The 15228-nt window shown below is 38.4% G+C and overlaps 1 protein-coding gene across 4 annotated transcripts in view; it reads left to right on the forward strand.

Moving 5' to 3' along the window:
• Positions 1–15228, forward strand: part of EXOC4 (exocyst complex component 4) — a gene marked incomplete at its 5' end in the record, with an annotated part of 817732 nt that overhangs the window by 62668 nt on the left and 739836 nt on the right. For all 4 annotated transcript variants that reach the window (XM_082846389.1, XM_082846390.1, XM_082846392.1 and 1 more), the window contains one exon: positions 4030–4139. In XM_082846389.1, the coding sequence (XP_082702515.1) occupies positions 4030–4139 (110 nt within the window). The remainder of the gene's footprint in view (positions 1–4029; positions 4140–15228) is intronic.

The following is a 15228-nucleotide window of genomic DNA, read 5'->3' on the forward strand; positions in this document are numbered from 1 at the left end:
AGACACATTTTGAAGTAGATCCTTACTAGTTGGATGAGTGTTGAATGGTCAGAAAGTCCTAGGAGTTACGGTGGTAGGGGGTTGTTTTTGGTATGGTTAAATTTGCTTTATAGTTTTCCTGTCTGCCACCATGTGGTTATTAAATAGCAAACCACTCAATTACAAGATACAATTACTGATTTTGGGGGCCTGTCTTATACTGGGAAGGATTTTATGTGCATCACCTGTCTTTTTCAACCCGGCTGTGAATGATTCTGAAAGGATTTAAAATAAAAATTTGTAATCATAGATCTTTAAGAAGAAAAATAATTTCTATCAGTATTTCTTTGAAATAAAGCTGTTCAGAGGATTCGTACTAATTAGAAACTCAAAGAACAATCTAATTTTTTTGTGGTAACATTGGTTTATACATTGTATTCAATATAAGTTTCACGTGTGCAACATTATCTTTTGACTTCTGTATACACTACAGCCTACAGCGTGCTCACCACTAAAAAATTATTATCCATCACCCTTCAGTTGACCCACTTTACCTCTTCCGCCCTCCTCCCATTCCTCTTCCTCCTGGTAACCACTACTCTGTTCTCTGTATTAGTGTTATTTGTTTTGTTCTGGTTTGCTCATTTATTTTGTTTGTGTTTGGTTTTTATATTCCATACATGAGTGAAATCCTAGAGTTGTCTTTTTTTGTTTTATTTATTTCACTTATCCTAATGCCCTCAATGTCCATCCATACTGTTGCAAATGAGGAAGACTTCGTATTTTTTATGGCTGAGTAGTATTCCAGTGTGTGTGTGTGTGTGTGTGTGTGTGTGTGTGTGTGTGTGTGTGTCACATCTTCTTTATCCATTTATCTGTTGATGGGCACTGAAGTTGTTTCCGTATCTTGACCACTGTCAATAGTGCTGCTATGAACATAGGATGCATGTATCTTTTCGAATTAGTGTTTTTGCATTCTTCGGATAAATACTCAGAAGTGGAGTAGCTGGGTCATATGGTAATTCTAGTTTTAATTTTTCCAGGAATCTCCATACTTCTTTCTGTAGTGGTGCACCAATTTACATTCCCACTAACAGTGTATGAGGGTTCCCTTTTTTCCACATTTTCTCCAAATTTGTTATTTCTTTCCTTTTAAGAACAATCTAGTTTTGATTTTATTTTATTTTTCTCAAAAATACTTCCTCTGAGAGATTCAAAACCCTTTGAAGGTATTAATACTTCTCAACTTTATTTCTGATGTATGTATTTCTTTATTTCAACTTTTCTCTCTTCTGAAATGGAAACTAAGGTATGTGATATTCTATAGTAGCAGGTAGCTTTCTGTTGAGTTTCATGTCTGAGGTAACTACATGAGTGGGTGTGCCCCCTGTCTCTTGAACTCTTAAGACTAAGTCCTTCCATAAAAGAACAAGAGAAAAACCAGAAGTCATTTCCAGAGTTACTTGCCTTTGGGTTAGTGTTCACAAAGGAGAGAATTGAAGCCCAAGGGAAAGTTTTAGAAAGAGAAAAGTGTCTATGCAAATAGTTTTACAGTAAATTGACTTTCTAAGAGTTTATTGATGGAGTTTGAGGGCCCTTCTGGCTCTGATAATAAAGTCAGCAGGTTATGTTTTTTCAGAGTTAAAATGGCAAGCCATTTATCACCCTATCTTTAACTGAAATACATGTTTAGGTTGAAACTGAGAAAATGATTGTAGGTTTTAATCTAAAGTGAATCATGTGCACATCTGTATTTATAGAAGTGTGTATTATACTTACAGATATACATAGCACTGTGCACACACATCTGTACTAACTGCTGCCTCATTTACAGCCTTGGCGGGCAGTATTCCAGCTATGTACCTGAATTTCCTGCTAATGGATACCTTCATTTATTAATGCTTTAAAAATAACTCCTCCACTTCTGTTATGGATATATTTATTAAATTTATCAAATCTTTTTTCTATCATGTAAAATTGAAATTAACTTCTTCCTAATTATTCAGTAACAGCACTGTAAACATCGGTGGTTATCCTTTGTCTCTTTGGGCATGTGTATCCAGAGGCTGGGGAGATGTGTAGAGCTAGTTTTCCACCTGTGAGTAAAATGCAGGTAGAAGGAGAGGTGGCTGAGGAGAAAAATGAGAATACAACAGTAGTCAGTATAGAAAAGATGAATGGGTAAATCTGATCAAATTGATTTTATGATTAGACTATTGTAGCCAGTCAGTAGATTTGAAGGCTCTTTTGGGTTTTCTTAAGATAGTGTAGGCAAATAGGAACTTACAGCTTTATATTGGAGGAAGAGAGTCACTGGAACTATGTCAGCTCAGATCCTGGGAAATGCTATTGCTGTTACTTTTATGTCTCATTCCTCACTTGAGGTTTCGCGTTAGTCTGCAAATGATTCCATCACTTGGAAATGCATGAAGTTGGGTATAGCTCATATCTTACTCATACTTGGATGCTCAGCGCTGAGCGAAGTGCCAAGCACATAACAGAGGCTGAGACTTGTTTGAGTAATGCTTCCCCCTTCCCTGTAATAAGTGAAAAGGGAGAAGCTAATGACTGCCATAGTTAACCTCCGGGCCTAGGACAGTGGCTGTAAACATTGTTAACACTAGATAAAAATAACACCTTGAAAGATAATTTTGCCTTTTAACCTAAAGTTTGTTTTTCAAAGTTTTCTGAAACATGTTTTTTTTTTTTTTTTTATTAGCTTAGAAATATACATGTACCTTGCATGTGGAAGTTTCAAAGGAGTGGTGGGAGGGAGATGGGGATATATCACTGTAGGGGCTCAATGTTCAAACTTCCACACATTTTTTTCTCCCATTTGGGGGAAGGTTTCTTGAAGGTGTAGTCTTGTTCCTGCTCCCCTCTGTCTGCCCTCCCTTTACAGCCCACTTTGAGAATCACTTCCGTGGTAGCCATTCTTACTGGTGATGTTATTGGGACTGGAAGGAGGTGAGAACTATGGCTTTGACCTGTCTATCCTTGGAACATGAGTCCGAGAAGCCTTTCTGTTAGAGATGCAGTGTGATTAGATGATTCAGTTTCTTCAGGGTAGGGCACAGGTGTTATTTGCCTTGGCACTGCCTACATTCTTGGACTTAACAGATGCCTGTAAATGGGAATTATCTTGAAAATTTGTTTTTTATAGTCTTTGTGTCATTTAAAGCTAATGTGTTTATTTTGGAGACTCCAAAGTTAATTATTAAGATGAGTTGCTAGGCCTTTTTGGAAAAGGTGAAATGGGTAATCAAATACTGAATTAAACTGTTTGTGATTCCTTAAATCATCTTTTATAAACCTGATTCTCAACTTGATGAAATTTATGAATCTTTTTTTTTTTTCTTTTTTTGCGGTACGCGGGCCTCTCACTGTCGCGGCCCCTCCCATTGCGGAGCACAGGCTCCGGAGGCGCAGGCCCAGCGGCCACGGCTCACGGGCCCAGCCGCTCCGCGGCATGTGGGATCCTCCCGGACCGGGGCACGAACCTGCGTCCCCTGCATCGGCAGGCGGACTCTCAACCACTGCGCCACCAGGGAAGCCCTATGAATCTTTTTTTTAAAGGAAACTAAGTGCAGTGAACTCCCAGTATATGTCAAAAAAAAAAAGAAAGGTCCAGCTTGAAAGACACAAGTTAATCTAGGCTTAACTTTCATTCAGTTATCATGGTAAGGTGTTATTTGATCTTTCTTTGCTGATAAAATAATTTTAATATGGAAACAAAGGGGGTAATGAAGCGTGTGGCAGAATTTGGTTATAAGGTGGTCATCAGATGATCAGAATATACTTAAACTATTTTTTTAACCTAGTATTGTAATAAAAAGATAAAAATGTAAATTGATATTTGGAATCCTTCAAACACATTTTTATTCCCCTGTCTGTGACCAACACTTTACTTGAAGTAGACTTGAGATATTTGAAGTCAGAGTATAAAGAGGGTTCATGACCAAAGGAAAGCAATAAAGGATGGGCATGTTTTTGGACTTAAGTTGATTTTGGAGAACGCGCTAAGTAACTACTGCTGCTTTCCCCGTTCAGCTCCCTCGTGAAAGATGCTTCTCCTGTTCCTCTGCTTGATGTTACAAACGTTCCTACTCCTCGAAAATTCCTCGATACCTCTCAGTATTCTACTCCTGGAAGCTCAAGTGGTAAGTATTTAATTCTGCAGCCACTCAACTTCTTTTTGCTGGGCTGCGGTTCCTGGGCCCAGGCCTGGGGAAGCCTTCGCGGCCAGGGTTGGGAGGGCCTGAGGTTACCGCCTTGGAGCCTGTGATCAGCCCTTTGCTGCCCTCAGAGGGAAGAAGATAGAAGATGATTGGTTGGGCCTATTGCATTATCAGTTTTAAAAACTGTCAGGTGAAGCTGGCCTGTCTGCTGACTCCAGCTGTGTTTTGTTTGACCAGCACTGCTTGTTTTTCTGAAGTTGAATGCTTTTTTTTTTTTTTTTTTTTTTTTGCGGTACGCGGGCCTCTCACTGTTGTGGTCTCTCCCGTTGCGGAGCACAGGCTCCGGATGCGCAGGCTCAGCGGCCATGGCTCACGGGCCCAGCCGCTCCGCGGCATGTGGGATCCTCCCGGACCGGGGCACGAACCCACGTCCCCTGCATCGGCAGGCGGACCTTCAACCACTGCGCCACCAGGGAAGCCCCCTGAATGCTTTTGGATGGAGCATATGCTTTTTGTTTTGATGTTTTGCTGTAACTTCTGTTGATCCTGTTAGCTTTTACCCAGCTGCTGCACGTAGTACCTTCCTGGTCTGAGAGCTTTTGAGTGTGTGACCCCTGCCCTATATCTTGATTTCTTATATCTTCCAGTGGCCTCTCCACGTCTACATGTGCCTGCATGCGTGTGTGTGCATGCGCGGAAACACACTGTGCGCTTTGGGGACATATCCACAAACGATTATTGTTTATTCCTGCGCAACCTAATATTGTGTTGAATAAGACAGAGGAGAGCCATTTTTGCCTATATTTAAAGTTGGGGGAGGGAAGGTGTACTTTGAATATGGATGCAAAGATTTAAGGGAATTCTTCTGGAGTGGCTCAGACCTGCCCCATCAGAAGCTTCAGCTCAGCTGGATTCAGACCTTCTGGGGTCTGCAAACACCTGCCCTGTTTGTCGCAGCTTTGGGCTAGGGAGAAGGTGACTGGATGTTTTTTTGTGGGCTGTCCCACAGTTGCCTTTGTGTGACGGCTAAAGTTCTCAATGCCTTTTAAAGAAAATAGTAATATTGATTATCATTGGCTTTTCAGATAAAACTTAGTTCCTACTTGTTCTGTAGTCCTATAGACCTTGAAATGATGAAGAGGTAGAAAAATAATTTGGATTCAGTCAATGTGTTTTGTGCAACTAACTGAAAGTGATTCTTTTGAGAGCCTAACAATATATTGTTGCTGGGGCATATTTAATTACTTTATATAATATAATTTAATTAAAATTTAGGGTTATTTAGGCCTGGAATCTTGAAGAGTATTGCTTTTACTGTAGGAAAAGTATAGGAATTGCTTTATAATAAATTTTTCTGTTAGTCTTAGTTACTGATTTTTTTTCCTAAAACCCAAGCACTTATTTTTATTATGACACTTTACAGAGGTTTGTGCTCAAGCTTCTTCCTGGAATTAACAGGTTTTGTTTTCTCCCCCTTTCTGTTGTAATATTGCTGTTCTTTGAATTTTGACACTGCTTTGAGCTGTTAGAGAGTGTGGAATTATGAAATAGAAAATGCATTAATACTTTTGATCTGTAGTTTACCTCTACCTTTTGTGGAAATTACCAGTTGTTAGATCTTTGTGTTTTTATAATGTGAATTATTGCTTAGCCTGGTTATATCAATTTACATAAATGTTGCAGAGTCAATGGCCAAGTGAAATAAAAATTTTAATTGTTCATGAAGAGATGATGGGTCAGGCATTTTGAAAATGAAAAATATAAATACCAAAAAAGCTGAAGAAAATGCCAGTGATGGCAAATTTCAGTAGAAACTGATTTTGCAACATCTGTTATTTTTAATAAGACAGCTCTTCCTCTTTGTGCGCTTTTCCTGTCAGGCCCTGTAGCTAGCCTTTATCACTGAGTGGAGTTCATAGTGACACTTTGACTTCAGCAGTCTGTGGGGATGACTCTGGAAGAACTGTGTGATAGATGAGTGGAGCTTGACCATTATGGAGACGGCTTGTAGATATGTGCACAAACCTTTCGTTTTAGAAAAGCTCATTTCCTTGACTTGTTTGGAAGACTGTCGATCTCTTGATTTTTCTGGGGGGTGACTGAAAAAGAAGGTAATTAAATTATTACTGATTAAAGTCAATAGTAGCAGTAGTTAAGATGTGTTTAGTACCTTCTAACAGTAGAAATAAGTGCTTTACATGAATTAACTCATTCAGTCCTTTCAGCGATCTTAATGAGAGAGGCACTATTAGCCCCATTTTACAGATAAGAAAACCAAGACTGAGGGTGGTTAATAATGGGTTTAAGTTGACACAGCTGACAAATAGTAGCTGGGTTCCAGAGTATGCTCAGTTTGTTTTTGTGAAAATAAGGTATTATGGGACTTCCCTGGTGTTCCAGTGGTTAATACTCTACCTTCTAGTGCAGGGAGAGTGGGTTCGATCCCTGGTCGGGGAGCTAAGATCCCACATGCTTCGTGGCCAAAAATCAAAACATAAAACAGAAGCAATATTGTAACAAATTCAATGAAGACTTTAAAAATGGTCCACATCAAAAAAAATCTTAAAGAAAAAAACAACAGCCAAAAACTAGGTATTAGTTTTCTATTGCTGCCGCAACAAATGACACCATACATTGATCATCTTATGGTTGAAGTCCGTAAGAAGTCCGACATGGGTCTCATTGGGCTAAAATGAAGGCTGTGGGCAGGGCTATGTTCCTACCAGAGGTTCTGCAGGAGAATCCATTTCCTTGCCTTTTCCTGCTCCTAGAGGCTCTTGCTTTCCTTGACTTGTGGCTCCCTTCCTCCATCTTCAAAACCAGGGATGGTGGGTCACATCTTTCTCAGGTCACATCCTTCCCACCTCACATCTCTCTGACCCACTCTTCTGCTTCCTTCTTCCTCTCTTACGGGCCCATGTGATTAAATTGATTCCCACCTGGATAATCCAAGATCCTTTCCCCATCTCAAGGTCCTTAACCTTAATTTCATGTGCAACGTCTCCTTTGCCATGTAAAGCAGCATATTCACAGATTCTGGGTATTAGGACATGGATATCTTTCAGGGACCATTATTCTGCTTATCACACTCTGTACTACCTATCTTCTTGACTTAAGTTATTTTTAGGAGCCAGTGTATAAAAATTTGACTTTCTTGAAATTATGTGTGAAGTCTTTGCAGTTCTAGTTTTTAGGACTATATTAATCCGGGTCACATTATTAAAGGGGATTGTATAAATGAGGAAGATGTAAATTATCTGGAGAACTGCATAAACTGTTACTAAGTAAATATAAAAGTGTGGGGTTGAAGAAATATACTATAACAAAGGACAGAAATTTTGTCTTATTCTTAATAGTGAACAGTAAGTCCCGGGAGTCTATTTGTGAAGTGCTCTGCAAGTCAGCCTAGAGAGTAATAGTCATTTTCAGCAGGGAATTTAACATAGGCTCTTAAAGCTCCTCTCTCACCTTGTGAAATAGTAGGATTGAGGGTGTAATCCATTAGAACTGACATTTTTATAGAGGAAGTTGCAACAGGGAATCCCTGGGTAGAATAGATCTCCCATCGGGGTGCCATAAATTAAAGTTAGAGGTGATTCCTGAAAACTTTCAGATTATTATTAATTAAATGAGAACTTTGATGGCTTGTGAATGAGCCGTTTTTCAGATGTCTTATTTAGAGGTAGAGTTGTGAGTGACTTTTCTATGAGAGGTAATTCTTTTTTTTTAATTAATTTTATTTTTTATTTTATTTTTGGCTGCGTTGGGTCTTGAATGCTGCGTGCGGACTTTCTCTAGTTGCGGCGAGCGGGGGCTACTCTTCATTGCGGTGCATGGGCTTCTCATTGCGGTGGCTTCTCTTGTTGCGGAGCACGGGCTCTAGGCATGCGGGCTTCAGTAGTTGTGGCACGCGGGCTTCAGTAGTTGTGGCTCGTGGGCCCTAGAGCGCAGGCTCAGTAGTTGTGGCACATGGGCTTAGTTGCTCCGCGGCATGTGGGATCTTCCCGGACCAGGGCTCGAACCCATGTCCCCTGCATTGGCAGGCGGATTCTTAACCACTGGGCCACCAGGGAAGTCCCTGAGAGGTGATCTTATCATAGTTTACATGTTATAGTTTGCAAGATACATTACATCATTCAACTGATGCAGCAGTCCTACAAGGTAGTTGGGGCGGATACTGTTGTCATTATCAGTGACAACACTGATGTTGTCACTGTTAAGATTATTATATTTATATGACATATTTAAGTGTATTATCAGGTGTTTAAGTTATCCTAAAAGTATGGAATTATATATATGTCTATGCATCATCTAATTAAAAAATAAAACATTTACTTACAAAATGCAAAATCAAGGCACAGATTGGCAGAAGCAAGCAACACATTAAGAGGAAAATGATTAGCATCCACTTAATTTTCTTACATAATAATGAAAAAAAGCAATGGCATAATAAAGAACTGGGCAAATAATGTGCAATTCACAGAAGAGTCTATATACATGGAAAGATTGGCATTTATCTGACAGACGTTAAGTATTCAGAATATATAAAGAATCCCTATAAATCAATGAAGCAAGCAAGTAGAAAAATAGGCAAAAATATGAACAGGCAGTTTGCATAAGAGGACACCTGTGCTAGTAAATATATGAAAAACTGCTTATACTCCTGTTAATCAAGGCTTATTTTTAAAACTCTTTTTTACAAATGTGGAAACTGAATCCAGGGAGGTTGAGTGATTGGTCCAGGTTCAACCAAGATGGTAATTGTTGGAGGCTGGCCTCATGCTGTCCTCACTCTGAATATGTAAAAGATGTATTTTGCAAGCCTTTTTTTCTATTATTCTCATCAGTCACAGTATTTTGTAATATACAGGGAAACTAAAGTCTAATTTAGAAACAGTAATTCAACTATAACTTAGGTAGAAGGATGGGCGAAGTGTGGAGAAAAGCCAATAATTATAGTAAAATGTTGGTTTAAGCTTTTGGATTCCCATTATGTCTTTTTATTTGGCAAATGGCCTTTGGAACGTTTTGACTGAGCAATTACTCCCAAGATACACAGGCATTTCATTGTGGCTTCTTTATTCATTTTATTCACACTCCTGCTGGGATTGCTGTGAATATAACTATAATGAAATTGGACTTCCTACTCCCTTCCTTTTTGGAACCAGCATAGGTTAAGCAATAAAACTTAAAGAGATCACAAATGAGATGATTTTTTTTTTTATTTTGCTGCTGTTTTCTTGATGTGTGTTTTATTTCATCAAACCTTGTTTTGAGACTTGATATTTATCTTAAGAATTTTGGGTCTGATATTTTAAAAATTCTCTTTACATGCGTTGGGAGCTATGAATCCTAACATAAAAGGAGATGAAGCTTCTCTTTTTGGAACTCAAATGTCTAGAATAGTGAAGATCTGATTCTCCAGAATCTTGACACCTTTTGAGTTACTTCTGTCCTCAGGACAGGACCTCCCTTGGTATTTTTTTTCTTTAATTAATTAATTTATTTATTTTTGGCTGCATTGGGTCTTTGTTACTGCGTGTGGGCTTTCTGTAGTTGCGGTGAGCGGGGGCTACTCTTTGTTGCGGTGCGCGGGCTTCTCACTGCGGTGGCTTCTCTTGTTGTGGAGCATGGGCTCTAGGCATGCGGGCTTCAGTAGTTGTGGCAGGCGGGCTCAGTAGTTATGGCTCATGGGCTCTAGAGCTCAGGCTCAGTAGATGTGGCGTATGGGTTTAGTTGCTCCGCGGCATGTGGGATCTTCCTGGACCAGGGCTCAAACCCGTGTCCCCTGCATTGGCAGGCAGATTCTTAACCACTGCACCACCAGGGAAGTCCCCTCCCTTACTATTTTAAATCAACTGTTTCTGAAGTATCCTTGCATTTGCTCTTATTAAATATCTTTGACTTCTATGATTGGTCAAAAGTAGAGTTGGGGCTTCCCTGGTGGCGCAGTGGTTGAGAGTCCGCCTGCCGATGCAGGGGACGCGGGTTCGTGCCCCGGTCCGGGAAGATCCCACGTGCCGCGGAGCGGCTGGGCCCGTGAGCCATGGCTGCTGAGCCTGCGCGTCCGGAGCCAGTGCTCCGCAACTGGGGAGGCCACAACAGTGAGAGGCCCGCATACAGCCAAAAAAAAAAAAAAAAAAAAAAAAAGTAGAGTTGAGGAGTATATACAAGGGAGACAAAATGGAACTAATAGTTCATATGTTTCTAAATGTAAAAATGAAGCAAGACCAGAGTTTATTTTAAGAAAAATATTAATTTTTAATGTATACAAATGTATTTAATAATATAGTTTATAAATATGAATAAATACTGTATAACATATACACATATATAAATATATAGACCCAGAATTGCCAAAGTAAACCTGAGGAAAAAGAACAAAACAGGAGGCTTAACCCTCCCAGACTTCAGACAATACTACAAAGCTACAGTAATCAAAACAGTGTGGTATTGGGACAAAAACAGACATATGGATCAATATATAGAAACAATATATATAGTCTGCATTTACACATGTACAGCCTATATACACATATACATACATATACACAGTAAAAGTATGAAAACAAACAGGAAAAAGATACAGAATATAAATACAGGTATACCTCAGAGGTAGTGTGGGTTTGGTTCCAGACCACCACAGTGAAGTGAGTCACAGGAAGTTTTTGGTTCCCCTGTGCATGTAAAAGTTATGTTTACACTATACTGTAGTCTATTAAGTCTGCAATAGCACTATGTCTAAAAAAACAATGTATATACATAGCTTAATTTAAAAACATTTTATTGCTAAAAGACGCTAACCATCATCTTAGCCTTCAGTGAGTTGTAATCTTTTTACTGAAGTAAAAAGGTGGAGGGTCTTGCCTTGGAGTTGATGGCTGCTGACTGATCATCAGGTGGTAGTTGCTGAAGGCTGGGAAGGCTGTGACAATTTCTTAAAATAAGACAGCAATGAAGTTTGCCCTGTTGACTGACTCTTCCTTTCACCTGAACACTTAGAGGCCATTGTAGGGTTATTAATTGGCCTAATTTCAGTATTGTTGTGTCCCTGGATATAGGGAGGCCTGAAGAGAGGGGAACAGCCAGTCAGTGGAGCAGTCAGAACACACACAATATTTATCCATTAAGTTTTCCATCTTACTTGGCTGTGGTTTGTGGCATTCCAAAACAGTTACAGTAGTTACATCAGAGATCACTGATCACCATAACAAATATAATAATAATAATGAAAAAGTTTAGACAAATCGTGAGAATTACCAAAATGTGACAGAGTGAGCAAATGCTGTTGGAAAAATGATGCTGATAGACTTGCTTGACTCAAGCTTGCTGCAAACCTTCAATTTGTAAAAAATGCAATATCTGCAAAGCAAAATAAAACAAGGTGTGCCTGTATTCTGTATTTATTAAAATATTTATAATCAATATGTATTATAAAATATGAATATTACATTATTCATGCATCAGAGATCAATATAACCATCACCTATGTACTTCCCACTAGATTAATAAATCTTACTATTTTTCTATATTTGCTCCAGATTCTTTTTTAAAAAAATAAAACATTACACGTGTAATTGAAGCTCCCATGAATTTATGACTTCTTTCCCAATTCTTTCCTCTCCCTTCTACCCCAGAGGTTAGCTGCTATTTTGAAATTGTTCTGTATCTCTTTCCTGTATGTTTTCATACTTTTACTATGTGTATGTATGTATATGTGTACATATTTTGGGCATTTGTCAAATAGAAACAATGCATGTAGTTTATATATATTTATATTTATATATAAATTTTATGTTTATACATCCAAACTGTATTGTCCTTTGAATATTTTAAGGCTTAAGTAAATTAATTTACTTATTAATTTTAATTATATAATTGCTTAATTAACTTATAATTATATAATACAATATGTATTATTCTACTACTGGAGTGTTTCATTCAACATTGTATTTTTGGATTTTCTCATGTGCTATAACTTTAGTTTATTAATTTTACTACTGTCATAGTATTTTATTATATAACTAGATCATACATTATTCATTCTGTTATACATAGACAAGGTATAAGTTGTTTCTTGTTTTTCATTATTGGGAACCTTACAGCAATGAAGATTCTTGTATATATTTCTCTAGGACAGTTTCCCAACCCCTGGAATGGTTTATAGTATATCTAAGATAAACATTTCAGCCTTTGGAATAGCCGGTTGGGGCAGTCAGAATCTCTCGGCAAGTCTTTTCTAGCCACATGCAGCCACCTTCATATACCCTAGCTGTGCTATAAAAGTACTATTATTTTCTGTATGTGCCATGATGCCCAGGAGGTAGGGAAGCCTTGCTCTTAGGGTGCATGTGTGTGTATGGATAGGAATGTTGTGCCTTTTAAAGTTTACTTGCAATTGATTTTTAAAGTAGTTATACCAATGTAGAATTCTCCAAGCAGTGCATGTTTCTCTACCTTTTACTGTTAAATTGGCATTGTTAGACTTTAATTTTTACAAATTGATTTCTGTAAATGTGACAGGTTTTTTTTTTAACATCTTTATCGGAGTATAATTGCTTTACAATGGTGTGTTAGTTTCTGCTTTATAACAAAGTGAATCAGTTATACTATACATATGTTCTCATATCTCTTCCCTCTTGCGTCTCCCTCCCTCCCACCCTCCCTATTCCTCCCCTCTAGGTGGTCACAAACCACCGAGCTGATCTCCCTGTGCTATGAGGCTGCTTCCCACTAGCTATCTATTTTACGTTTGGTAGTGTATATATGTCCATGGCCCTCACTCACTTTGTCACAGCTTACCCTTCCCCCGCCCTGTATCCTCAAGTCCATTCTCTAGTAGGTCTGTGTCTTTATTCCTGTCTTACCCCTAGGTCCTTCATGACATTTTTTTTTCTTTGATTCCATATATATGTGTTAACATATGGTATTTGTCTTTCTCTTTCTGACTTACTTCACTCTGTATGACAGACTCTAGGTCCATACACCTCATTACAAATAGCTCAATTTCGTTTCTTTTTATGGCTAAGTAATATTCCATTGTATATATGTGCCACATCTTCTTTATCCATTCATCCGATGATGGACACTTAGGTTGTTTCCATCTCCTGGCTATTGTAAATAGAGCTGCAATGAACATTTTGGTACATGACTCCTTTTGAATTATGGTTTTCACAGGGTATATGCCCAGTAGTGGGATTGCTGGGTCATATGGTAGTTCTATTTGTAGTTTTTTAAGGAACCTCCGTACTGTTCTTCATAGTGGCTGTACCAATTCACATTCCCACCAGCAGTGCAAGAGTGTTCCCTTTCTCCACAACCTCTCCAGCATTTATTGTTTCTAGATTTTTTGATGATGGCCATTCTGACTGATGTGAGGTGATATCTCATTGTCGTTTTGATTTGCATTTCTCTAATGATTAATGATGTTGAGCATTCTTTCATGTGTTTGTTGTCAGTCTGTATATCTTCTTCGGAGAAATGTCTGTTTAGGTCTTCTGCCCATTTTTGGATTCCGTAGTTTGTTTTTTTGTAATTGAGCTGCATGAGCTTTTTGTAAATTTTGGAGATTAATCCTTTGTCAGTTGCTTCATTGGCAAATATTTTCTCCCATTCTGAGGGTTGTCTTTTCGTCTTGTTTATGGTTTCCTTTGCTGTGCAAAAGCTTTTAAGTTTCATTAGGTCGCATTTGTTTATTTTTGTTTTTATTTCCATTTCTCTAGCAGGTGGGTCAAAAAGGATCTTGCTGTGATTTATGTCATAGAGTGTCCTGCCTATATGTTCCTCTAAGAGTTTGATAGTGTCTGGCCTTACATTTAGGTCTTTAATCCATTTTGAGCTTATTTTTGTGTATGGTGTTAGGGACTGATCTAATCTCATACTTTTACATGTACCTCTCCACTTTTCCCAGCACCACTTACTGAAGAGGCTGTCCTTTCTCCACTGTACATTCCTGCCTCCTTTATCAAAGATAAGGTGACCATATGTGCATGGGTTTATCTCTGGGCTTTCTATCCTGTTCCATTGATCTATCTTTCTGTTTTGGGGCCAGTACCATACTGTCTTGATTACTGTAGCTTTGTAGTGTAGTCTGAAGTCAGGGAGACTGATTCCTCCAGCTCCGTTTTTTGTTCTCAAGATTGCATTGACTCTTCGGTGTCTTTTGTGTTTCCATACAAATTGTGAAATTTTTTGTTGTAGTTCTGTGAAAAATGCCAGTGGTAGTTTGATAGGGATTGCATTGAATCTGTAGATTGCTTTGGGTAGTAGAGTCATTTTCTCAATGTTGATTCTTCCAATCCAAGAACATGGTATATCTCTCCATCTATTTGTATCATCTTTAATTTCTTTCATCAGTGTCTTATAATTTTCTGCATACAGGTCTTTTGTCTCCTTAGGTAGGTTTATTCCTAGATATTTTATTCTTTTTGTTGCAATGTAAATGGGAGGTTTTTTTGATTTCACTTTCAGATTTTTGAACATTAGTGTATAGGAATACCAGAGATTTCTGTGCATTAGTTTTGTATCCTGCTACTTTACCAAATTCATTGGTTAGCTCTAGAAGTTTTCTGGTAGCATCTTTAGGATTCTCTATGTATAGTATCATGTCATGCAAACAGTGACAGCTTTACTTCTTCTTTTCCAATTTGGATTCCTTTAATTTCCTTTTCTTCTGTGATTGCTGTGGCTAAAACTTCCAAAACTATGTTGAATAAGAGTGGTAGGAGTGGGCAACCTTGTCTTGTTCCTGATCTTAGTGAAAATGCTTTCAGTTTTTCACCATTGAGGACGATGTTGGCTGTGGGTTGGTCATATATGGCCTTTATTATGTTGAGGAAAGTTCCCTCTATGCCTACTTTCTGCAGGGTTTTTATCATAGATGGGTGTTGAATTTTGTCAAAAGCTTTCTCTGCATCTATTGAGATGATCATATGGTTTTTCCCCTTCAATTCGTTAATATGGTGTATCACATTGATTGATTTTCATATATTGAAGAATCCTTGCATTCCTGGAATAAACCCCACTTGATCATGGTGTATGATCCTATTAATGTGCTGTTGGATTCTGTTTG

Source organism: Leucopleurus acutus, assembly GCF_964270905.1.
Source record: "Leucopleurus acutus genome assembly, chromosome: 9".
Lineage (NCBI taxonomy): Eukaryota > Metazoa > Chordata > Mammalia > Artiodactyla > Delphinidae > Leucopleurus > Leucopleurus acutus.